Source organism: Rhincodon typus, chromosome 41 (assembly GCF_021869965.1).
Source record: "Rhincodon typus isolate 14 chromosome 41, sRhiTyp1.1, whole genome shotgun sequence".
Lineage (NCBI taxonomy): Eukaryota > Metazoa > Chordata > Chondrichthyes > Orectolobiformes > Rhincodontidae > Rhincodon > Rhincodon typus.
In genome coordinates this window covers 9,642,758-9,666,360 of record NC_063372.1, presented here as the reverse complement: position 1 = coordinate 9,666,360, position 23,603 = coordinate 9,642,758, and the positions used below count along the sequence as shown (strand labels likewise).

Here is a 23,603-nt window from a genome sequence, read left to right as displayed (position 1 = left end):
GAAAAGTATAACCCAAGTGTGGCAGAGGCAGAATAGAGTTGATCAACGTGCAAAGAATCCTTGAAATAAGGGAGCAAAAGTACAAATTGATAGGGAATGACACAAGCAGGTTAGATTAACATCACATACACATCTCTTAAACACCAAGACTGAATCAATAATATAATTACATGAAAATGTGAAATACTAATTCATATCAAAATTTTTTTGGGTCAACAATAATCAAAAATGCAGGTAAAAGTCAAAGTAAGTTTGAGCTATCTCACCAGATTTAAAAATAGAAGCATTAATGTTGTAAATCATTATCTGCCATGCAGGTGAATATAGTTTCATAAGAAAACAAGAATGGTAACTATTTCATGTGCAGACTTGTTTAAGATATATTTGAGAATCCATCGTCATTGGCAATACAGGAACTTATCAGTTAGTGATCATCAGGCTAATGTTGAGAACGAACTATCAAGAAAGCACTCACAGTGCGAGGAATCCCTAGGAAAGGTTAGTCTTCACCAGCAACAGTTTAATCTTCAGTGCTGATAGAAGGCTGCTTATTGCACTGCAAGTCTTAAATCAACTGTGCAAGTGCCACCTCTGATCATACATAGATGCAAGGTGTTTTAATTTATGCGGAGAGTGAGGAACAACATAATTATTATAGTCTCCTAAGCTCAAATTCTTAGTGCTATAAACTAAGATATGGACTAGAATCCCATCCTCAGATGACCTTGCAATTTCAATGCCCTGCAACGTTCTACCCTCTATTCAAAGGTGCAGCACTGGGTGAAGAAACAGGAGGGCTGTTTGACTGAAAGATGACAACCTCCTCAGCAGGTTTTCTACCTTAGAGCATACTTTCAGCAGATGGCCCAGCACACCAGTGAAAGTAGCTGTGAAGGAGATGCATAACAGTCAACTGTCAAACCCTTCACCAGAGTCCATGACCTAGGAAAACACACAAAGAAAGAAAATGGGAATACAGTGGCATTCAAATAGCTGGCTCTTTACGGCAGCAAATCTTTATTTCAAGCAGCTGTGTTTTTCTTTACGTCCTCCCCTCTTCTCCCTCAAGGCACTGAATCAATCTTGGGATACATTTCCCTTGAGTACCAAGTACCCCATGGCGCCTTGCTCAACTGATTATTTCTTTCATATGTAAACCCAAAGTACAAACCTCAATCAGCACGAAAAGGAGCGATGTTGGAGGGAGGGAGCCAAATTCTAAACTTGCCCAAACAGCAAGGGTATGGGTCCACTGGATAGTGATCAGGATGCTCGAGGCCTAGTTGTTTTTTTCTCCCCATTCTCAGCCCAAAGTACTCAAGTCAAATGTAACACCTACGTTTTTGGGAAAAGCTCAGATCTTTTCTAATGAGCCATTCATGCACATCTCCAGTGAAATCAAACAATGTCTACCAATTGACTGAATTCAAAGCATTGGTCAGAATGCGAACACCTTAACACAACGCAGTGCAAAGCAAGTGAGCTGATGAGTTTCTCATGCAATATCAATATACTGAAAGATTTTTGTACTGCAAACAAGAAAAGTCAGCCTTCGTGTTTAAACGGGCTCTCACCTGGAATGACTGAGATAGTTTTCAAAGCTCGGAGAACTCTGAATGTTCTCAATGCTGACACATTGCCAAGGTCCACAAACTCTGTCACATATCTGCAATGAGGGAGGTCACACACAAACACAATGACAAGACACAAAACAACTAGAGGTACACAGGGCCTACTCAACACCTAACACCGATCACAGACTTCTTACCTGGGATTACAGAAATAGTTTTCAAAGCTCTCAATACTCTGAAAGTGCGAAGAGCTGAAACATTGCCTAGGTTTACAAATTCTGTTACATACCTGCAGAATTAAATCACAGTTATTTATGGTTATATTTTAACCCTTTGAGGACCATGGCTACATTTTGCACCAAAGCAATGTTCAGCAAATCATTTAAAAAACATTAAAAATTGCGTCTTTCATTGTGTGCATGCTTTGTTCATTCTGTTTTCATGAGTTCACAGGCCTGTGATGACTTATTTATAAGTTTTTTTTTTAAATGATAACGTGCAAATGAGTCACTTTGGAGGTGATCTGCTTTCTCATCCCATCGTGTATTTTAGGAGAACTTCAATCCTTTTTCCACAAAGAAAACAGTTTGGAACCTATACTTTCCTTTTAGGAGAATCCTGACTGCAGGCTAGTCTTTAACCAGAACTCCTAGATCCCTTTTGAGCAATATCCCTCCAGTCAGTAACATGAGTAACGTCTTGGACCCAAATAGGGGCAGTCATTTTCTTGCTGTCACAGTCTCAAAGCTTGCATATCAATAGTACTTCTGAGTTTCTCAGCTCAAAAAACTTGTCTAAACTTGGATAAAGACTATTAGTATCCATGATTCTAAGGAGTTAACTAATATCTTCCTTCTTTCCCCCAGATTGAGAATGAATCCAGGGTCAGGAACACAATGTAAGTCCTTGTATCATCTTTGTTCTTCATCTTTGTACCATTTCCAATTTCCGTTTGTATTTTTGTCTGCACGGGGCAAGAAATTACCTGCAGCAATAACAGACATATGCTTTACATAGCAGACAAAGGAACATCATATCTGGTAATATAGTAAAAGAGACCAAAACTGAATGCAATATATTGAATGTGGTCTCAAAGCCTTACACAGTGGATATGTACTTATCCACAGACAGTCCAAATTGCTAGCACACAACATGACAATGATGTCAGTGGTTGTTTCAAATATCATGTACAAGTTTTCCTTCTGATTTTTAATACTATTCTCTTGATGATAAAAATAGCCTTATTACTTTTAAATACAAATGGGGATTATCAGTGAACTTTGCTGTATTCGATGACATTTATTTCTATCCTCAGTATCGCTGTAAATCTCTTTCTCATGCAGGGCTCATTGCCTTCCCACGTTTTAGTCTGATCGACAAACATATATATTCTACTTACAATTAATTCATCAGATTAATCAAAGCTCAAGTTCCAACATCAGCCCTTGGAAGACTCCAGTGGTCATTTCAACCACTGCTAATCATGAGCCATTGCAATGACAGATTTTCATTTTAGCCATCAAATGCCCATTATGTAGGACATTTAAAGCTCTTTCCCACAATAAGGCATATGAAATTGAGTACATTGTCCATATTTGCAGGTTGTAGTTCCTCACCAAATGCAGTAAATTCATTCAGCCTGTCCTTATAGACTCAACTGTTCTATACAACAAACTCAATATCAGCCTCCTGTCTATATCACATTGGTTAATTGCTTTAAGTCCAGCTAAGAGGATGACAGAAGATATCCTTGATCACACTTTTTCACATTTAGGATTCAACTACCAAAGGCCTAAAAGCAAACATTTGATTTCAACATTCAAGTCAGATTTTAACTCAGTCAATTTGGAGACAGTAAGGACTGCAGATGCTGGAAGCCAGAGTCAATAAATGTGGAGCTGGAAAAGCACAGCCGGTCAGACAGCATCTGAGGAGCAGGAAAGTTAAACCCTATTCTCGACAAGTTAAATCAGGTCTTTGCACACATAGTGATCAAGTCTATTTTAGTTTCTGGCGTTGTTACATCTCGAGTTTGGGTAAGTTAGATTTTCATTGGGATCTCTGAAGTGTCTGTGCTAGATGACAGTTTCCAAGGTTTGTGCAATTATGCCAATTGCTGAAAATGCAGTCAGGAGCATGAGTAGGTCATTCAGCCCCTCAAGCCCATTCCGCCATTTGATACAATCATGGCTGATCTCATCTCAGCCTCAACTCCACTTTCCTGCCCGCTCACCACAACCCTTTAACCCACCTATTAATTAAAAATCTGTCTATCTCCTCCTTAAAATTTACCTCACTGTCCCAGCATCCACTGCACTCTGGAGTAGGGAATTCCAAAAATTCACAACCCTTTGAGAGAAGTAATTTCTCCTCATCTCTATTTTAAATCTACTACTCCTTATCCTAAAGCTATTACCTCTCGTTCTAGACTGCCCCCCATGACGAAACATCCTCTCTACATCTACTTTGTCAATCCCCTTTAGCATCTTATATGCTTCCATTAGATCTCCTCTCAATCTTCTAAACTCTAGAAAGTATAGGCCTAAACTGCTCAACCTCTCTTCATAAGAAAAATCCCTTAGCTCTGGAATCAATTGAGTGAACCTTCTCTAAACTGCCTCCAATGCAATTATATCCTTCCTCAAGTGAGGTGACCAAAACTGTCCACAATACTCCAATGTCTTGACATTTCTTGTTGATGATCACAAATGTTTTCTTTTTACAGCCAAAGCTCGTGCTATTCAGCCAAAAGTGTTCCGTTAACATTGAGCAGCTCCTGTCAAGACACCCAATTTCAAAACACTGGCCGTTATCAATCTTCAATTCCGTGAACGAGATTAAAGACTTAGACTTTGTACTAATCCAAAACATGGTCAGCTCTCTGTACATGCTGCTCCTGTTCCAGCTTGAGCATACTAATAGCACATCACCACTATGCTGACTATCGATCTGGGACAGCAAAGGCTCTGATTCCCAAGTTGGATCAGCAGCTGCTGAGAACAAGAAAGCATTTTCACACATTTCCCTCAAACAGGATGCTGGCAAAACCACACCCAATGTCATGGTTGTGGGAGAGGCTGGTGAAAATGGTGATCATACAAGAGCAAGCTTGATGAAAGAAGTATATTCCACTGCTGCTACTGAGCAAAAATGCAATTATTGCCTTGTCCATTAATTCATGTCTTGGGCTTCAGGATTTTGAAGCATTATTCCTCTCTGGTCCAATGCTCATGAGACACGTTATATAAGTTACATTATTTTAAAGGCCTATGTTGCATCTCCTTTTTCAAAGCAGTCGCCTTTCAAATCCTAAGAAATTGGACCTCATGTTTCATCATTCCAATCATGTGACTCGATGCAATTCACTAGCTGAACTTTTTTTTCATTCACTCATGGGATGTGGGCATCACTGGCTAGGCCAGCATTTATTGCCTATCCCTAGTTGGCCTTGAGAAGGTGACGGTGAGCTGCCTCCTTGAATCACTGTAATCCATGTGCTGTAGATAGACCCATAATGTCATTAGGGAAGGAATTCCAGGATTTTGGCTCAGCGACACTGAAGGAATGGCGGTATATTTCCAAGTCAGGATGGTGAGTGGCTTGGAGGGGAACTTGCAGGAGGTGCTGTTCCCATGTATCTGCTGCCCTTGTCCTTCTAGATGGAAGTGACCGTGGGTTTGACAAGGTGTTGCACAGAAGGCTGCTGAGTAAGATAAGGGCCCATGGTGTTCGAGGCAAGGTACTAGCGTGGATAGAAGATTGGCTGTCTGGCAGAAAGCAGAGAGTGGGGATAAAAGGGTCCTTCTCAGGATGGCAGCTGGTGACAAGTGGTGTTCCACAAGGGTCAGTGTTGGGACCACACCTTTTCATTTCATACATTAATGATTTGGATGAAGGAACTGAGGGCATTCTGGCTAAGTTTGCAGATGATACAAAGATAGATGGAGGGACAAGTAGTATCGAGGAGGTGGGGAGGCTGCAGAAGGATTTACACAGGTCAGGAGAGTGGGCAAAAAAGTGGCAGATGAAATACGTGGGAAAGTGTGAAGTCATGCACATTTTCTAAATGGGGAGAAAATTCAGAAATCTGAAGTGCAAAGGGACTTTAGGAGTCTTAATCCAGGATTCGCTTAAGGTTAACTTGCAGATTGAGGCAGTAGTTAGGAAGGCAAATACACTACTGGCATTTATTTAGAAAGAGAATATAAAAGCAGGGATGTACTTCTGATGTTTTATAAGGCTCTGGTCAGACCACATTTTGAGAATTGTGAGCAATTTTGGGCTCCATACCTCATGAAGGATGTACTGGCCCTGGAGCAGGTCCAGAGGAGGTTCACGAGAATGATCCCGCAAATGAAAAGCTTAAAATATAATGAACATTTGAGGACTCTGGGTCTATACTTGGGGGAATTTAGAAGGATGAGGAGGGATCTAATTGAAACTTACAGAATAATGAATGGCCTGGATGTGCAGACATTGGAAAGCTGTTTCCATTAGCCGGAGAGACTACGGCCCAAGGGCACAGCTTTAGAGTCACGTGAAGGCCCTTTAGAACAGAGATGAGGAGAAACTTCTTCAGCCAGAGAGTGGTGAATCTTTGGAACTCATTGCCACAGAAGGCTGTGGAGGCCAGGTCATTCAGTACATTTAAGACGGAGGTAGATAGGTTCTTGATTGTGAAGAGGATCAACAGTCATGGGGAAAAAGCAGGAGAATGGGTTTGAGAAACTTATCAGCTATGATTGAAGGGCACTGCAGACTCGATGGGCTGAATGGCCGAATTTCTGCTCCTATGTCTTATGGTTTGGAAGGTGCTAACTTTCTGCACTGCATTACAACAAAACACCTCATCCAGTCTCAATAAGAAACACAAGTCGAGCTCATTTCACACTCTGTCCTGCTGTTAGTCTCAGAAGGTGGGGTGCAGCAAACAGTTGTGATGTAGCTCAGTGTGCTGCAAGTAATAAAATGGTCTCATGAAAACTAATGTTACAAATCAGCTGTTGGGACAGGACTCCCCTATACTTAGTCTGGGATGGTCACTGTGGGCAACAATTCATTCTCCAAATTCCTATACGATTAACTAAACAGGAATGTATATCCACCTCTTTCTATTATAAAGGAGCAGGAGATTTCCTCTGTTCTTGCAACTAACTCGTAAAAATGTTGATAAAGACATAAGTGCATTCTTACACATGATCTGTTTCTCTTCCTTATCAAAGACTGCTGTTTCTTGCAAGTGACGAGTTACCTGTTGTGTATTCCAACATGGCTGTGGAGTCCAACCGCAATCCTACATAGCTTTCCATTGTGCAGACAAGAACGAATTGTCTAATTTTGCTACGACTACCCAGTCTTTCTTGCTTGCCTTTTGTGCTTTGCTTCCCTACGTCTTTGTTGTTCAAATGAAAACAATATCACTACCAGACGTCACTCCCCAGGTAGCACTCTCTTGGGCATTTTTACTCTGAGCCTGTGGCGAACACCCAACATTTCCTGAGCATCAAGGAGTTCTCAAACCCTAATCTTGGCCTACCTCACAGCCAGTGTACAAGTTGAAGTTCTGAAAACATAACCACCTTATTCTTACATCAAACAGCATTTTGAAGGTATCTTTAATTCATTCCTCATTTGCTCAGTGGACAACTCCTCAGGACTGTGGCAGCATGTTGTTCGAAAGTCAATGGAGTAAAGTTGCTGCTTGTTGTATTGATGATGTTATCTTCCAAAGTTTCAACAAGCATTTCCTAATCCACCAAATATCATGATGGGTACTAGATTTGCAACTGGGTAAAATCAGTGCCACACCAGAACCTGTCTGCAATTTTAAGCTGAGGTTTCCACAATCAAGTTTCCATGGCTTCTGTGCTGTTTTCCCAGATGACCATTCAAGGGCTGTTTGAAATAATTCATTAGCCTAATCCTCCTTTGTTTTTGCTTTATCTTGGGCCTATCTAGTAATTAGTAGTGAAGAATACATCACTGTTCCGTATCTACGGAATAGGTATTTTCTTTATTTATTCATTAACGGGATGAGGGTGTCACTGACCAGGCAGCATTTATTGCCCATCCGTAATTGCTCAGGGGGCAGTTAAGAGTCAACCATATTGCTGTGGGTCTGGAGTCACTTGTAGGCCCAGACCAGGGTAAGGATGGCAGGTTCCTTCCCTAAGGGGCATTAGTGAACCAGATGGGTTTTTCCTGACAATTGACAATGGATTCACAGTCATCATTAGATTCTTAATTCCAGATATTTATTGAATTCAAATTCCACCATCTGCCAATTCGAACCCGGGTCCCCAGAGCGTTATCTGGGTCTCTGGATTTACAGTCCAGCGATAATACCACTAGGCCATTGCCTCCCCTTATATAACAAGAAGGTTTATTGCATAATAGCAGTAAGTACAACTACATTTGTTCAGGCATAGATACTTGGATCTTATGGAGCGGGTACAAATATATCTGATCCCTTCAAAAACTAAAGTAGAACACTTCATCTCCACCCACAGACTGTGTGTTACCAGTAGAATGAGAGAAGCTAATCTAACATGAACATTAACCCCTCAAAACCATTACCTATACAACATTTCCCTATAAGTTGTGTCCCTTATAGTTAACCCATAACACTAATCATGTATATAAATATAGTTAACCTATAACATTAATCATATATACAACTCTACTACATTTACCACTGCTTCAGCTACCCCCAAAGCCTCTGGCTTCACAATTGCAATTGATCAGGATGTTGCACATTTTTCTCCAAATGAATCTCTTCAGCCTTGAAAGAATGGTAAACCTGCTGCTTGAGGACTGTTGACTCCAGTCATGATCTGTGGATCATTTATCTCTCGGATACTCTTCAGAGGGCATTGTTCTCTGCAGATGTCATTGTTGATCACCTTATCAGGAGGCCATACCCTTAATCTCCAGAATTCCCTTGGCAGAGGAGCTCTTCCCTGCTATCTCATGTAGTTGTCCCATATCATCATTTGGGGACCTTGAATTTCATGAACGTCCATCATGGAAGTTGGCTGCTCTATTGAAACAAGTACTTTCATCTTTGTTGTATCCTGGATTGGTAGGCCAGGCAATAGCTTTCAAATTGGAAGAGGTAGTCTCTTTTTTGCAGTATCCTGGACGTTTAGACGAGACAGTTGCCTCTTCTTCACTAGTGCCTTAAATCTGTTGATGCCAGTCTGATTGTGATGAGGTAGGTTGCAGTTTATCTGCCTCAATTTGTAGATCACATTTTTATTGCCAGTATTTGCTTCTTTGCCCGTTTTGCTGAGTGTCTGTTTTTGCTCGACCCTTGGCAATGGCGAGAGTGTTTTCCAGATTGCCAATCCTATATAATTGCAGACTGCACAACAAGACACGAGATCTTCAACCTTTTCTGAGATCTCTGGCCACCACACAACTTACTGTTTGTACACCTGGGAATGCACAAGTGCTCCCCCCATTACCCCCACATTGTATATTCTTTCTGATGCACCTTCCCAAAGGGAAGCTGGAATGGCTAGTCTTTTGTCATACACTCATAGCTCATCCAAAATCTTGACGTGCTCTCACTTAAAGTATGTGCTTTCAGCTAATGTGCTGGATTTCTGGTCTGGTCATCCTGCAACACAACACTAGCACATGGTAGCAGAGACTGTTGGACACTCTTCACTCCTTGGCAAATTTGGTTGTACCTCTCAGCTTGCTGGCCATCATTTCTTCTCAGCCATATGAAACATTCCTCCCATGCTGTTGTAAGCAATCTCAAGAGATTCTCTCTACTTTTTGGATGCTGTCATGAATCTAGGAATCCCAAAGAAATTTTCTACTGGTTGCCGCTTGACCAGTTCTTTTTTAAATTTATTCACACACAAGATAAGGGCATGTAGGCTAGGCCAACAATTATTGCCCATCCCTAATTGCCCAGAGGGTGGTTAAGGGTCAACCACATTGCTGTGGGTCTGGATTCACATGTAGGCCAGACCAGGTAAGGATGGCAGTTCTTCCCAAAAGGACATTAGTGATCCAGATGGGTTTTTCCCAACAATCAGCAATGGATTCATGGTCACCACTGGACTCTTATTCCAGATTTTTATTGAATTCAAATTCCATCATCTGCCATGGTGGGATTTGTACTCAGGTCATTACCTAGATCTGTGGATTAACAGTCCAGCGATAATACCACTAGGCCATCACCTCCCCTAGTTAGTCAACAACAGTTTGTTTCTGGATCAATTCCTCTCCAGGAGGTCATCAAACTCCTCTGCTAAGTAAGTTGAAGTTGTGCCATGTGCACATGCTCAGAAGTGAAGTCAGTTGACTGAGAACAACGCACATCTTTTCAATTCATGTACATTGTGTTGTAGTGTAACTTCTGGCATTCCTATACTCTTAACAGTTATTCCACCTACTGTACATAGTTTCATTGCTGTAGGTTGTTGCTTTTGCTTCTTTAGCCATGGTGACTGGTCTGACAGGATAGTGACTTCGGGACTGGTATTAAATTTGAATTGGATATCCACTGACATAAACAAGTTCTATGCAACCTGGATCACTGAGAGTACTAATTTCCCCTATAAATGCCTTAAGTATCTTTTCTTAAGGAGAGATAGTGGGAACTGCCGATGCTGCAGAATCTGAGATAACAAGGTGTAGAGCTGGATGAACACAGCAGGCCCAGCAGCATCAGAGAAGCAGGAAAGCTGATGTTTTGGATCTAGACCCTTCTTCAGAAATTTTCTTAAGGAGCTTGCTTTATCACATTAAAAGTATTTGCATGTGTATCCTCCTCCCTTCCCGTGTCTTTGTAGTTGTGCATTTCTTCTGCACGGAGTGTTTGATTTTGAGGCAATGCTGTATCCGAAAAATGGTCACCTCCATGAAGTCCAATTTTATATTTGGTTTAGTCTTTCTCTGACCTTGAATCTGCTTGGAAGTATTTCATAATTGTTCCATTTCTTCTCAATGTGCTGATTAGCCTTAATACTATAAAGACATTTTCAATCTGTATCATTTCAATTGCTTGAAATCTGTTGTTCTCTAAGCTTGTATTCATAATACTGTTTTGAATTGAACTGCAGAGCTTGCTAGACTCTGTACCATAAAAATGTTGCAAAAGTTCCTTTATTTGCTAGTCTTTTTAACTCTGTACTTCTGTAAAACTGTATTAAATTCTTGAATAAAGCTGTAACTTGTATTACTGGTTGTTCGGTCACAAGTTGCTTGCTTTAAAGCTTTTTAAAATCTGTTCTTTTGTAATACTGTATCCTGCTACTGCTTGAGTTTTGCCATCTTTTTATTAATCAAAATGGTGGCTTCTCATTTCTTCTAGGGTTTTCCTGCATTCTGCAGCCAAACATCCCACTTCCTGCCTTTCAGAGTCTAAATCCAAGCGTCTACTTCTACGCAAACTTTTAAATGAAGTTCTCCAGTTGCAGCCTTTTAAAATCTTCATTCCAAAATCATGACTTAATTATTGCTTAGTACCAGTCATGTTAAATCTTTAATTTTTCTTAACTTTCTTCTTCTGCTAGACTCTTTCACAAGATTTCCTTCAATTTGCTTGATTTCAGCTTAAATCAATTCTGAGACCTTCCTGACTCTGTAGCCCTAGTCTAAATTTAGTTTCTGGCCCTTTCACTGTTCCTTGAAACTGCACCTCATGAAGCTTAATGGCAATGGCATCAATGCTTGATGCAAGTGGTGAGAACTCTTTTTAACTTCCTTTTTTTTGCCTTCTCTTTCCAGTCTGTGCACCATTTTTTATAAAGTTGTTCCCCCTTCCCTTAGGAATCTCTAACTTTACCTCTTAGAGCCTTCCTCGCTCCTTACAGAGCCATCTTTGCTAAGACCTCTGTATTTTGTGAGTGAGGTTGGATTTCCTTTCTTTTCCTTGTCTACACCTTGCCCCAGCACTTCTTACCAACCTCTGAATGGAATTTTGCTTTTCAAGTGGAGGATTGGCCTTTTTGTTGCTTCCCTACTTGTTAGTGTCTTTCTATGTAGGTAATTGTGTTTCAGTTGCTAACTGACTCTTAAGAGTGGCAATGCTCTTAATGTGATAAATTTGCATGCTTGAAATTTTAATCTTTTCTCTGGATTTTCAGAATTTCTTTGCATCGTGATGGGGTCAGATGTGGTATCTCCTGCACTGTGTGGTATTTGCCACCTCTTATTAGTATGTGCTTCTGAGTAAGGGTTGTTTTAAATAATTCACTGCCAACAATCCTTTTTGTTTGCTTTGTCTTGAGCTAGTGATTAGTGGTAGAGGATACAAAAACATAGAATACCTACAGAAGAGGCACAACTCTCAGATAACAAGAGGGTCTCGTGCAGGATAGCAATAGGTACAACAGTATTTGGTTAGATATAATTACCTGGACCTAGGGGAGCTGATACAAATACATCTGCTCCTTCCAAAAGCTGGAATAGAATTCCTTGTCTCAACCCACAGACACTGCGATATCAGTAGAGTGGGCACTGTCAATGTAACATTATATATACAACTTCCACGATTGCAATCAGGAGCCAGACTGTATTTATTTTTGGTCTCCTTGTGGGCCAAGTGGAGCAGAGGTATCCCTCTAAGCTCCAGAAGAAAAGCTGGGCTCTTCCCTGTTCCATACATCTGTCCTCCAATCACCTCTTCCAACCACTTAACTTGGCTACAATGTCAAATCATTTCTTGCAAACTAATTTGCTGTTGTCATATAGTATGCCAGTCTGTTGTAACATGCTACAACAAGATACCTTGCAGTTCCATTTTATGTTAAATTTGTTCCTTCTCAATGCTATTTTAATATTCTTTAGCACAGAAAGGAGTTGAAAATTCCAAAATATTCTGTACAAATAATAGTGACGCCCAAAAGCAGTGCTGATGTTTGCACTTCAAACCATCAGCCAAACTTTGTTACTTTTTTCCATTCAGTCTGCTGTTTTTGCACCTCACCTGCATTTGCAAGTTGCTACATCTGTAAGACTGTGAAGTGCTACCTGCAGGTTTACACACACCGATAAGATTCTCCAGTGATGTATTTGTCTGTTCATCAGCACAGTGCCCTTTCTGACAGCAGCTATCAAGAGGCTGACAGATCAGTCAGGAGTCAGAAACTGGATAGTTCTTGAACTAAACAAAGCCTATGCAATGCAAGATGATGCAACAACTTGACATTGCCTCAAAAGAGACGTTACACTTTCAATTATTCTGCTACTTGCTCCCTGATAAACACTGGCTGTGTTCTAAATGAGCTGTTCTTTGTGAACTAGAGTATCATCCTTGTGGAGAAAGGACATGTTAAAGATGCTGCATGGTGCAATATTCCAGATTAGCACTCAAAGGGTTAATAATTGTGGTCATTCTTTTCACTTAAGCACTGCTTAGACAATTATCTGTGCAATGTCAGATGCTTGAACAAGGCGTGTCAACAACTCATTTTCTGTTTTGAAAGGTATTTAGCAATCTGAATAACAGTGATTCAAGTGCATCAATTTGCTGAGCCAGATGAATACAACAAAAAAGGAACAGAAACATCAAGAGATAAATAACAACAAATGATATTACATGTTTCTTGTTGAGATCTACAAGATCACAATACTCATGGATTGACAAGTGCCTGTATCAATGTCAGTATCACCACACCTTGTAGGTTAAACAGGTCAGGTTGCTAAACATCTTTCATTATTTGCATTAAACATTGTAACCTTTACATCTTCATGATCTCCTCTAGGCCTCCAAGTCGAGTTCAATGCAATAGAAATCCTGCTGGGTAAAATTAGATCCATATAACATAGAGCTAGCATCAGTGCTACTACAAGTCTGCTCTGAAACCTTGCAGGCATCGGAACTGCCATTTCAGCAAACTTTGTATCAGTCAACTCATCATCAGCTGCAATCCTTAAACTGGAGGTACAGCAAACTTTGAAACTTACACTGACTTAAACATTTGGAGGTTTGGTAACGTTACTGAAAGCAATTGGTTTATTATAAATTTGAATAAATTATCTTTATCGAATGTTAAATGAAGATGCCAACGTTTCATGCAGGTTCAAACATCAAATTTTACTGATGTGTCAGTCATTAAATTATAAATATGCTCTGAATCACAAACTATACAATGTAGAGATGAAAAATTACTTACGCCATCATTATTACACTGAAATCCAACCAATTCCATGGATCACGTAGAAATGTAAAGCTATCTATGCAGAATCCTCTTGCAATCATTTTTACAAGAGATTCAAATGTATAAATGCCGGTAAATGTGTACCTGTGAATGAAGAAACAAAACCATGTTTATTCACAAAGGGTGATGAATGCACGGATCAGACTGCCCAGTGAGATAGCAGACCCAGATAGTATCAGCAAATTGAAAAGGAAAGTGGATAGCACTTTTCTTTCAAGTAAAAGAACAATTAAGGGATAGTGTTTTTCAATATTGCTGTAAAAAGACATGTTTTGTTAAAGCACTCTTTGTATTCTTCAGGACAATTCACAAGAAATACCAATATAAAGGGAAAACAACATTGATACTGAATGAGAGGAGAGTGCTAATTGGTTGGCAAATGGACTCTGATTGGTGGAGGCACTGCCATGGAGAAGCATTAGTTACATGAAGACTGAAAGTTAACTGCCTGGCTTGCCAAATATGTGTTTTTATTTAAGCTTTGAGGCTGGCCACATGGCCTCTTACTGTATAAATTCCTTTACTAACAGAAACACTGAGAATATCAGCCACACCAGTCATCAACCAGAATTTCGCTGTTTTAGGTTGGGTTCTATTGAAGAAATATTTTGAAACTAATTTGAAAATAAAATGAACAGTACTACAATGAAGCATGAAAATATGCAATGGACATCTTCTAAAGCACTGTCCTTCATGTCTGGAGTTTTTCAGCAGATTTTAAACAAACCACAGCTCAGACCAAGGGCAGGAAGAGGTCTGCTGACTACAGTGTAGAAGTTAACTCCATTTCCAAATGAATAGACAATTAAAACAAATTCAAAGTCTTGACGCTGTCACTGGACATCATGATCTCTACTGGCAGTAACTATTCCCTGTCCTACTCTAGCAGGAACTGCAGCATCCTATGAAGCTTAAGGCACATTATTTTGATATCCTTCTCTGCTTGCTCTCTACCAGTTCTGGGGTAGTCTCCAAAAATTCTCCGATCGATCTCCAGTGTGAATGGCTATTCTTCGTGGATAAACTAGATGAGATACATCTTCAAACTATTTTACCATAAGTTGGCATGACGAGTGACATGCCCATGTTAATACAAACGCATACATATTCCAGCAGAGATTGCCAAATATTGTTCAGGGCTGGGAACATTGGTCAATTTTTTACCCCTTCCAAGTCAAGGCATCCATAGTGCCCCATCAGTCTGGCTAAGATCAACTAACTCAGTGTGAGGAATCTCGAGGGTAGTAAGGAAAATACTAGAGTTCCTTTTAGAAGGTTTATTAGCACAGCACCTGGAAAACAGTGACAAGATCGGACAGAGTGAGCATGAATTTACAAAAGGGAAATCATGTTGACAAATCTACTGGAATTTTGTTTTGAGGATGTAACTGGTAGAGTTGATAAGGGGGAATCAATGGATGTGGTTTACTTGAACTTTCAGAAGGCGCTCGATAAGGTCCATCGTAAAAAAATTGAAGCAAAATTAAAGCATATGGGATAGGGGGTAGTGTACTGACATGGATAGAGAATGGTTGGCAGACAGAAAACCAAGAAAGAACAAACGGATCATTTATCGAGAGGCAGTTGAGAGGAGTACAATGTTGATAAGTGTGAGGTCATCCATTTTGGTAGGAATAACAGCAAAATGGACTATGTTTTAAATGGTAAAAAATTGTAGCATGCTGCTGTGCAGAGGGACTTGGGTGTCCTTGTGCATGAATCGCTAAAAGTAGGATTGCAGGTGCAGCAGGTAATTAAGAAGGCAAATGGAATTTTGTCTGTCATTGCTAGAGGGATGGAGTTTAAAAACAGAGAGGCTATGCTGCAGCTGTATAGAGTCCTGGTGAGGCCACACCTGGAGTACTGTGTGCAGTTTCGGTCTCCTTACTTGAGAAGAGATATACTAGCACTGGAGGGGGTGCAGAGGAGATTCACTCGGTTGATTCCAGAGTTGAGAGGGCTGGATTATGAGGAGAGACTGAGTAGACTGGGATTATACTCATTGGAATTCAGAAGAATGAGGGGAGATCTTATAGAAACATATAAGATTATGAAGGGAATAGATAAGGTGGAGGCAGGGAAACTAGGACTGGGGGCATCGCCTCAAAATAAAGGGAAGCAGATGTAGGACTGAGGTCAGGAGGAACTTCTTCACCCAAAGGGTTGTGAATCTATGAAATTCCCTGCCCAGTGAAGCAGTTGAAGCTACCTCGCTGAATGTTTTTAAGGCAAAGCTAGATAAATTTTTGAACAGTAAAGGAATTAAGGGTTATGGTGAGTGGGCGGGTAAGTGGAGCTGAGTCTCAAAAAGATCAGCCATGATCTTATTAAATGGCGGGGCAGGCTCGAGGGGCCAGATGGCCTACTCCTGCTCCTAGTTCTTATGTTCAGTCAGTGACTAGTAGGGTATTGCTGTGTGGGAGGGCAAACTAAGGAAGATGCAGAGATGCTTCAGTGTGATTTGGACAAATTAAGCAGGTGGGCAAATACGTGGCAGATACAGTATAATGTGGATGAATGCGAGGTTATCAACTTTGCGAGCAAGAACTGAAAGGCAGATTATTATCTGATTGGGAAAAGGACAGGTGCAATTAGACCTAGGTGTCCTTGTACACCAGTAACTGGAAGTAAGCATTGCAGGTACAGCAGGTAAATGGTCTGTTGGCCTTCATAGTGAGAGGGTTTGAGTCCAGGAGCAGGGATGTCTTGCTGCAATTGTAGAGGGCCTTGGTGAGACCTAACCTGGAGTATTGTGGGCAGTTTTGGTCTCCTTATCTGAGAAAAGATGTTCTGGCGATGGAGGGAGTGCAGCAAAGGTTTATCAGACTGATTCCTGGGATGGCAGGACTGATGTTTTAAGAGGAGACTGGATTAGTTAAGTCTATATTCACTGGAGTTTAGAAGAATGAGGGGGAATCTCATAGCAACCTGTAAAATTCTAACAGAATTAGACAGGGTAGATGCAGGAAGGATGTTCTGGCGATGGAGGGAGTGCAGCAAAGGTTTACCAGACTGATTCCTGGGATGGCAGGAGTGACATATGAAGAGAGACTGGATCAGTTAGGACTATATTCACTAAAATTTGGAAGAATGAAGGGGAAACCTGTAACATTCTAACAGGACTAGACAGGGTAAACACGGGAAGGATGTTCCTGATAACCATGGAGTCCACCACCAGGGGTCACAGTCTAAGGAAATGGGGTCGGCCAATTAGGACTGAGATGAGGAGAAATGTCTTCACCCAGAGAGAGGGGAGCCTGTGGAATTCTCTGTCACAGAACATGGTTGAAGCCAAACATTGAATGTTTTCAGGAAGGAGTTAGATATAGCTCTTAGAGCTAAAGGGATCAAAGGATAATGGGAAGAAACTGGTAACAGGGGACTGAGTTGGATGATCACAGCCATGATCATATTGAATGGTAGAGCAGACTCAAATGGCTGAAAGGCCTATTCCTGCTCTTATTTTCTAATCTGCTACTGGTCTTATCTGCATGGTTCAGTTGAGCACCAGGTGGTACTTTCTGCTTTCAGGTCATGAGAGAAGTGGTCACTACGTTTTGAAGATAAATACCAAATATTTCTCTAACAGTTTTAAACAAACTGAGTGTTAGGAGGAAAAGCAGCATGGTCACTCACATGGCTTCTCACACAAGGGTAACGTGTTTCATTTGCTGTCTCCGAGAATGGTTCCATCAAAACTGATAGTCCATGTCCTCAAAAATTAATCCCTCGTTACTATAATGGCCAACAAAGCTGTCCAGGTTTCGAGAAACCCCAAATTTCTACTTAAAGGATTTGTGAAACTTTGCATTGCAAAAGTTACTGCAACTCCATGTTGCCAGTATGTCACTGTTGAGAAATGGTTACACACAGTAATTTAGAAAGCCCAGTTCATAAATCATGCTTCAGCCTAGTTCTTCGAAGTCTATTCTGAGTGATAATTTGCTCTAATACATGAGAGCAAATGTCCACATTTTCAGGATGAATGGGATTTTAGGGCTTATTTTAAATAATTCAATTCACTCTTTACCAGATATTCTTAATAGTTTGTAATACTTTTAGTCATATTTGATCTCCATGACAGGTCACTGTTAACTACTATATATACAGTTCCTGCTTAACAGCACGGTCAGACTACAGGATTCAAACTGAGGAAAACAGGCATTATTTTTCTACAACAAGAAATATGAACAAGAGGCCATTTGAACTCCAGTGTGATGCAGTATTTATCGCATGCCAGTTAGAACTACTTGTCCCTCCCGCATAATTTAATTTGTAGTTGATCTGTTGCTTTAATAGAACCATGAATTAATCTGATGGGACAAAAGCAGTTGGTGGTGGGGCAGGGGGAGCGTGATGAAAGATGTGATCATTTCTGCCTGGAGTCCACCATGCACCCTCCATTCTCTGACTCAGAGGCGGAAGCAGCAACATTTGATTCTGAAGTGATTCAATGACCAAGATGGAGAGAAATCATGTCCAGAATGGGTTGAGCCCAGTTTGCATGATACAGATGGCATTGATTAAACTGAGCCGCTGCATTTCTAACTAGCCCCATTAGAAACATTTTTCTAAAAAAAAGTGGACATATTATTCTCACATCTATTATATAAACTGGAAACACCAGGCAGAAGTGGTGAGCCATCCATTTTATTCCACAAGTGAGGCTCACTTACTTCACACTTTGCCAAATGTTGTTTCTTTCAACATTTCCTCACTCGTGAAATAAACCAGAAGGTTCCGTTGCTTTCCCAGGGATCATCTCAACACAACGTCAAACATCAGATCATGCACAGCACATTTGAAAAGTTAAATTAACCAAAAACAAACATTCTAAAAAGAGGAATAAAGAAGAGATACTTACTCCACCTGCTTAGACCAGTCTGGGGGTTTACTAAAAGTCATGAATACACAGTTGGTCAAAATAGTGGCCATAATAATCATGCTGAACACTGTAGATTGGAGTTAAGGAAATCATAATTATTCTAAGTGCTTCACAACTTTTAACCACAAAGTTTGTTCATAACACACAGAGTTTCATTTCCATGGTACCTTCATCATACCTTTCTCCAGTTTCTACCTAAGTTCTATATTTCAATCAATAGGGCTACTTAATACTGAACACACTGCCAACTAGATGGTATGAAACGTAGCCTTCACTTACATGACAGAGATCCTTTAAGATGTCCAGGATGCCAACCCCTGATACTTCTGATTAAGGCCAGGGTTATCTCATCAGAAATTGGATTGAAAATTTGAACTTTTAATTTAATGCCCCCAGTGTCAGGACAAATGCAGGCAATTTTAATGAGCAGATTAAAAATACTTGCAATCCTAAACAAAAACTTGTAGCTTCAAGTCAGCAAGACTCAATATGATTGATGGGCTGGCCGACCTGGGGTGAGCATGCATTATCGTGGCTTCATAGCTGATGCTAAAGAAGAGGGAGTTTATTGATTGATATTGACTTCAATGGGGTTATTGGCTAATTTCTGGACTAGAGTTCTGTTTCTAAGTGAGCAGTTTGAAAAACTCCAAAAATGGTACCCAAAAAGCAAAATCTAGTAATTTAAGAATAAACCAATATTTCCACTCACTTCTGTGTTTCAGATGATGTGAGGGAATTATTTAGACCATCTTTCAATAGCGAAGGAGTTGCCAGAATCGAAACTTGACCCCATCCCAAACACTGCTCTAGCCTGCCTTTTGGCAGCAGGTGAGAACTCAAGGCCTCCAAGCCTTCTTAGAGGATCTCCACTGCTCACACCACTTCTGCCTTAGTTGTCTATAAGTTCCAAGGAATACTCCATGTGCATGACATGCTAGGAATGGATAGCACACAGAAATAAATAAGATCACTTTGCAAAACGGATGAAGCAACATAAAAATGCAAAGCGCAACGACAATCACTAGCAGAGTGCTGTAATCACAGATTTCACAGCAGCAGTGTGGGCTGGTGAAAGGAGTAATGGCAACTTAATAGAAGAGAACAGAACATGTGACTGGCTTGCAAGTGGCAAAGAATGTGCATCATTCGGATGACTAATGCAGAGGTGACTACCTGGTTTATAACAGCTCTCTATGAAACTCGAATCCTGTTATCCATTCAAATCAACTCCTGCCTGTTTGACCATATGATGAAAGGAACATCCACGCACAGATTAAAACATAAAATGCTGGAAGTTCATAGCAGGCCGATCAGCTTCTGAATGAAAAAGAAAATCTAACCTAACGTAACCCTTCATCAGAACCGGGTGCAAATCCACACCGTTTCACCTCTTTAGTTACATGCATTATTGAAACCGAGATGTCCAGCTATATCCTAAATGACAATTTCGTTTTGTAAGTGCCATTGCTGCCTCAGTTCCTGTTACCCAGCTTTCAGTGGTTGATACGTAGATGCAGATCATTGCTCAGCATATATACACTAGATGGTTTTGTTCCAAGAATCCACAATCTAAGCTGGCAGGTTAACCACTCATAAGCAAGTGCTTCCTCCAGTACCCATCCTGATGACGTGAAAGTCTGCCGTGTCTGCTGGCTGCAAGGATCCTATGTGGAGTGAACATGTGGGTCTTACTCCAGCCACTTCCTTGTGGAAAGAGTTAAATTGCTCCTAATCCTGCACTAAATTGGCAGCCTCAGTGAAAGAATGGTTTGGCATAGTCAACGAAAATATGTCATACCTTGCACTCACCAGAAGTCCAGCACGAAGCTGACATACATTTTCAGTGCAGAGTAGAAGAAGCTTTACTCTGCATCAAACTATGCTACACCTGCTTGTTTTCGACTGGTGCAGGCTTGATGGACTACAGGGCTTTTTTTCCTGTGCTGTAGACTGCTATGATTCTATGATATGCAATTTCTTGACGCAAATGTTCAGAGAAATGCTCAGTTTCCTTACAATGGGGATTTGAATTCAATTCATTTCCTCAGAACAAGCGATTCATGTGAACAACTCCATAGCACGATACCATTAATCGTCTGTCTCACCCAAAGAGGTGACTTGATGGCGAGTATGAGAGGTAAAAAATGTCATTTCACTGCAAATCGTGGGTGCTTTTCAGAATTAGTAGCTGAAATATGCTGTTAAAGCAGAGCGTAGAAAGCTTGGCTTTCGAATGACCCTGTACTATACATGGCTAGGGAGAGTTTGCCATGACATGAGGCATCCAAAATAGAAAATGTTCCACTGGCAGCAATAACAGCTCCCCAACAACCACCCCCAACTCCCGACATCACTCCCACCTCTTTTAAAAAGTACAAAATTCACTAAACAAAAAAAAAACCTGCTCTGGCGAAGAGTTACACTCAAAAGGTTAACCTTTCTCTTTCAGATGCCGATGGACCCAATGTGCATTTCCAGCATTTGTGGCTTGACTTTTTGCTTCTAACATTTCAGGCAGTAGCACATGCTCAATCTTTCTGTCAACGTGGAGTTGTCGTACACAGAACTCACAGCTGCAGTGATAGAAGGAAGCATAGCTGTCAGGTCACAAACTGAAAACGGAAACCATACTTTTCTATTTAAATTTGATTATATTAGAGGCATAGAGATGATTAGATCCATCCAGTATCTAGTGCCTGGTGTTACAAAACACATTTGTATCAACTGAGTACGATGCAATCTGCGAGATAATGTAAAAAATTACTCCTTTATTTGCATGACAGTAATTAACCTTCTCTGGTGCTGTGCCCGTAATCAGGGACTCCAAGTCCACCATTTTGTTAATGGCTACTGGAAGTGGAATGGCTGTGAGTGGCTGCAAATAGCTAATCCTCTGGCAGCAGGTGATCCATTTGCTTGCTTGTTTGCTGATTGGTTGTGAGCTGCAGGCTGCAAGCAGTGGTTTGCGAGCCTTCTTGCCGATTTGGTGCGAACTAGCTTAGCACGTTGGATGCATGCAGCTTGGTCGATTGCTAGGTTCTCAGTTTCCCTTTCCTGCTGCAACTTCTTAGGATCAGTTCCTACATTGCTTTCTGCATTAAGCGTGGAGTTCATCTCCTTCAATCTGAACATGCATTTTTGCAGAAACAAAATCTATAAATTACTGCTATTCTGTTTCATAGTGTGCCACAGACCTTAGACTGACCTGTCATGAACTCAGTTGGAGACAGAATTTGACCTGAAATTGCCTAGACATTTTGGGAGCTCTGGTAATGTCTCAGTTGCCTGTTTCAATTCAGGGCAGCTTGTGTGAGTTCCAGTACCAGCATTGCCTCATTCAGGAGATCTGTATTCGTGAATACAGCATGTTCTCTTGCTCCCTCTGTTGGGAAGCCTTGCTGGCTATCAGGTAGGCTGCTCAATATAGTAAAATACAGTATCAGCAGTCTAACAGCAAACAGAAATTCATATTATCTCGAATTGACAGGGAGACCTGCACCAACTCAGAAGGCATACCAGATCATGAGTAAAATGAGAAACCCCGGTGGCAGCTGACAAAAATCCAACATTCGGATTGAGACAAACTTCTCTTATCTCAGTTGATCCTCTATTCACCATTTTGTGCACGCAGCACCAAAGACACAAAATCAGCTCAGTCATCAGAATAAAAGAAAATAGGTGCAAACAAGAATGGGACAAGCAGGCTGCGATGTTTGCGCAAATTTGCAGAATGATCATGGTGACTATGCTGACAAACAGCTTTTGCTGAGGGCACCCTGTTCTCAATTGTTCCTCTAAGAAGATAATGGTGCAATCTGTGGCAAACAGTTAAAAGCATGCTGCAGTATCAGAGTTACTGGAAGAGAAATTATAAGGGGCTGGGAAGCTGTAACTAGTGAGCAGAGTGGAGAGAATTAATAAAATGCCAGCTGAATAAAGTAGTTGCAAAAATAGCTCTGTACCAAATGAACATGATAACTGCTGCCAATTGGGCATTATGCTGGATCAGATTAGATCAACATATTGAACAGTCATGAAACTCAGGCTATGTAAAAATGAAAGGAAAGTGGATTTTGTTTTAAAATATCAGTTATGGACAAATTGGTAATAAAACCTCAAACATCCAGCATTCAAATGTGTATTTGTAAGATGGCAACTTTCTTGACAATAAAAAAAATGAAAAGCATAAGCTGACATGTTCCTTCAAGGTGCTCAACCAAACAATAAAGGTAAAATCTTGTAGATGCTGGAAATCAGAAATAAAAAGCGAATGCTAGAGAAATTCAGCAGGTCTGGCAGTATGTGTGGGGAAAGAAACAGAGTTAATGCTTTGAGTCATGACTCTTCTGCAAAACTACTAGACTCAAAACATTAACTTTGTTCCACTCTCTGCAGATGCTGCCTGACCTGCTGAGTTTCTCCAGTGGTCTCTGTGCTTAACCAAACAGTTTGGAACTTCAGTGAAGCAGTGTGCACTCACTGCATGGAATGACTGAACTCTTAACGAAACCTAACGTGTGTTAATGAACACAATTTTTTTGAAACCTATTTTCTAATCAACCTGTCAATCAATCTAAGACACACCTCTGGAACAGATGGAACTTCAACCTGGGCCGCCTTATTCAAGGGTAGTGACACTACCGCTCTGCCACTCGAGCCACAGGTTGGGGGTGTAGGACAGCAGTTTCAACTGGGAGCACAATCTCTGAGGCAACAGTGGGAATTTATCAGACAAGATCACTGCTTCCCCCACCAATCACAGAACTTGGCAGTAATTAAGAAACCTGCATGCAATTTAGAAGGAAGTCCAAATGTGAGCAACGATTATGATTGCATAACAAGAGCATAGACAGACAAGACAGAAAGAAGATACACATAGAGAAAAAAAATTGGACTCAAACACAGAAATATTAGTAATGGTATTATATGCAAAGCACTAGGCCTGAACTTTAGTACAATACA

General features: G+C 40.7%; 1 protein-coding gene across 4 annotated transcripts in view; it reads right to left on the bottom strand.

The window, feature by feature from the left end:
- The window catches only part of LOC109925260 (sodium channel protein type 8 subunit alpha-like), a 186,484-nt gene that overhangs the window by 114,396 nt on the left and 48,485 nt on the right, over nucleotides 1-23,603 (bottom strand). For all 4 annotated transcript variants that reach the window (XM_048618898.1, XM_048618899.1, XM_048618897.1 and 1 more), the window contains exons 4-6: nucleotides 18,618-18,707; nucleotides 13,709-13,837; nucleotides 1,575-1,666 (exon numbers count right to left, since the gene is read on the bottom strand). In XM_048618898.1, coding sequence (XP_048474855.1) covers nucleotides 1,575-1,666; nucleotides 13,709-13,837; nucleotides 18,618-18,707 — 311 coding nt within the window. The remainder of the gene's footprint in view (nucleotides 1-1,574; nucleotides 1,667-13,708; nucleotides 13,838-18,617; nucleotides 18,708-23,603) is intronic.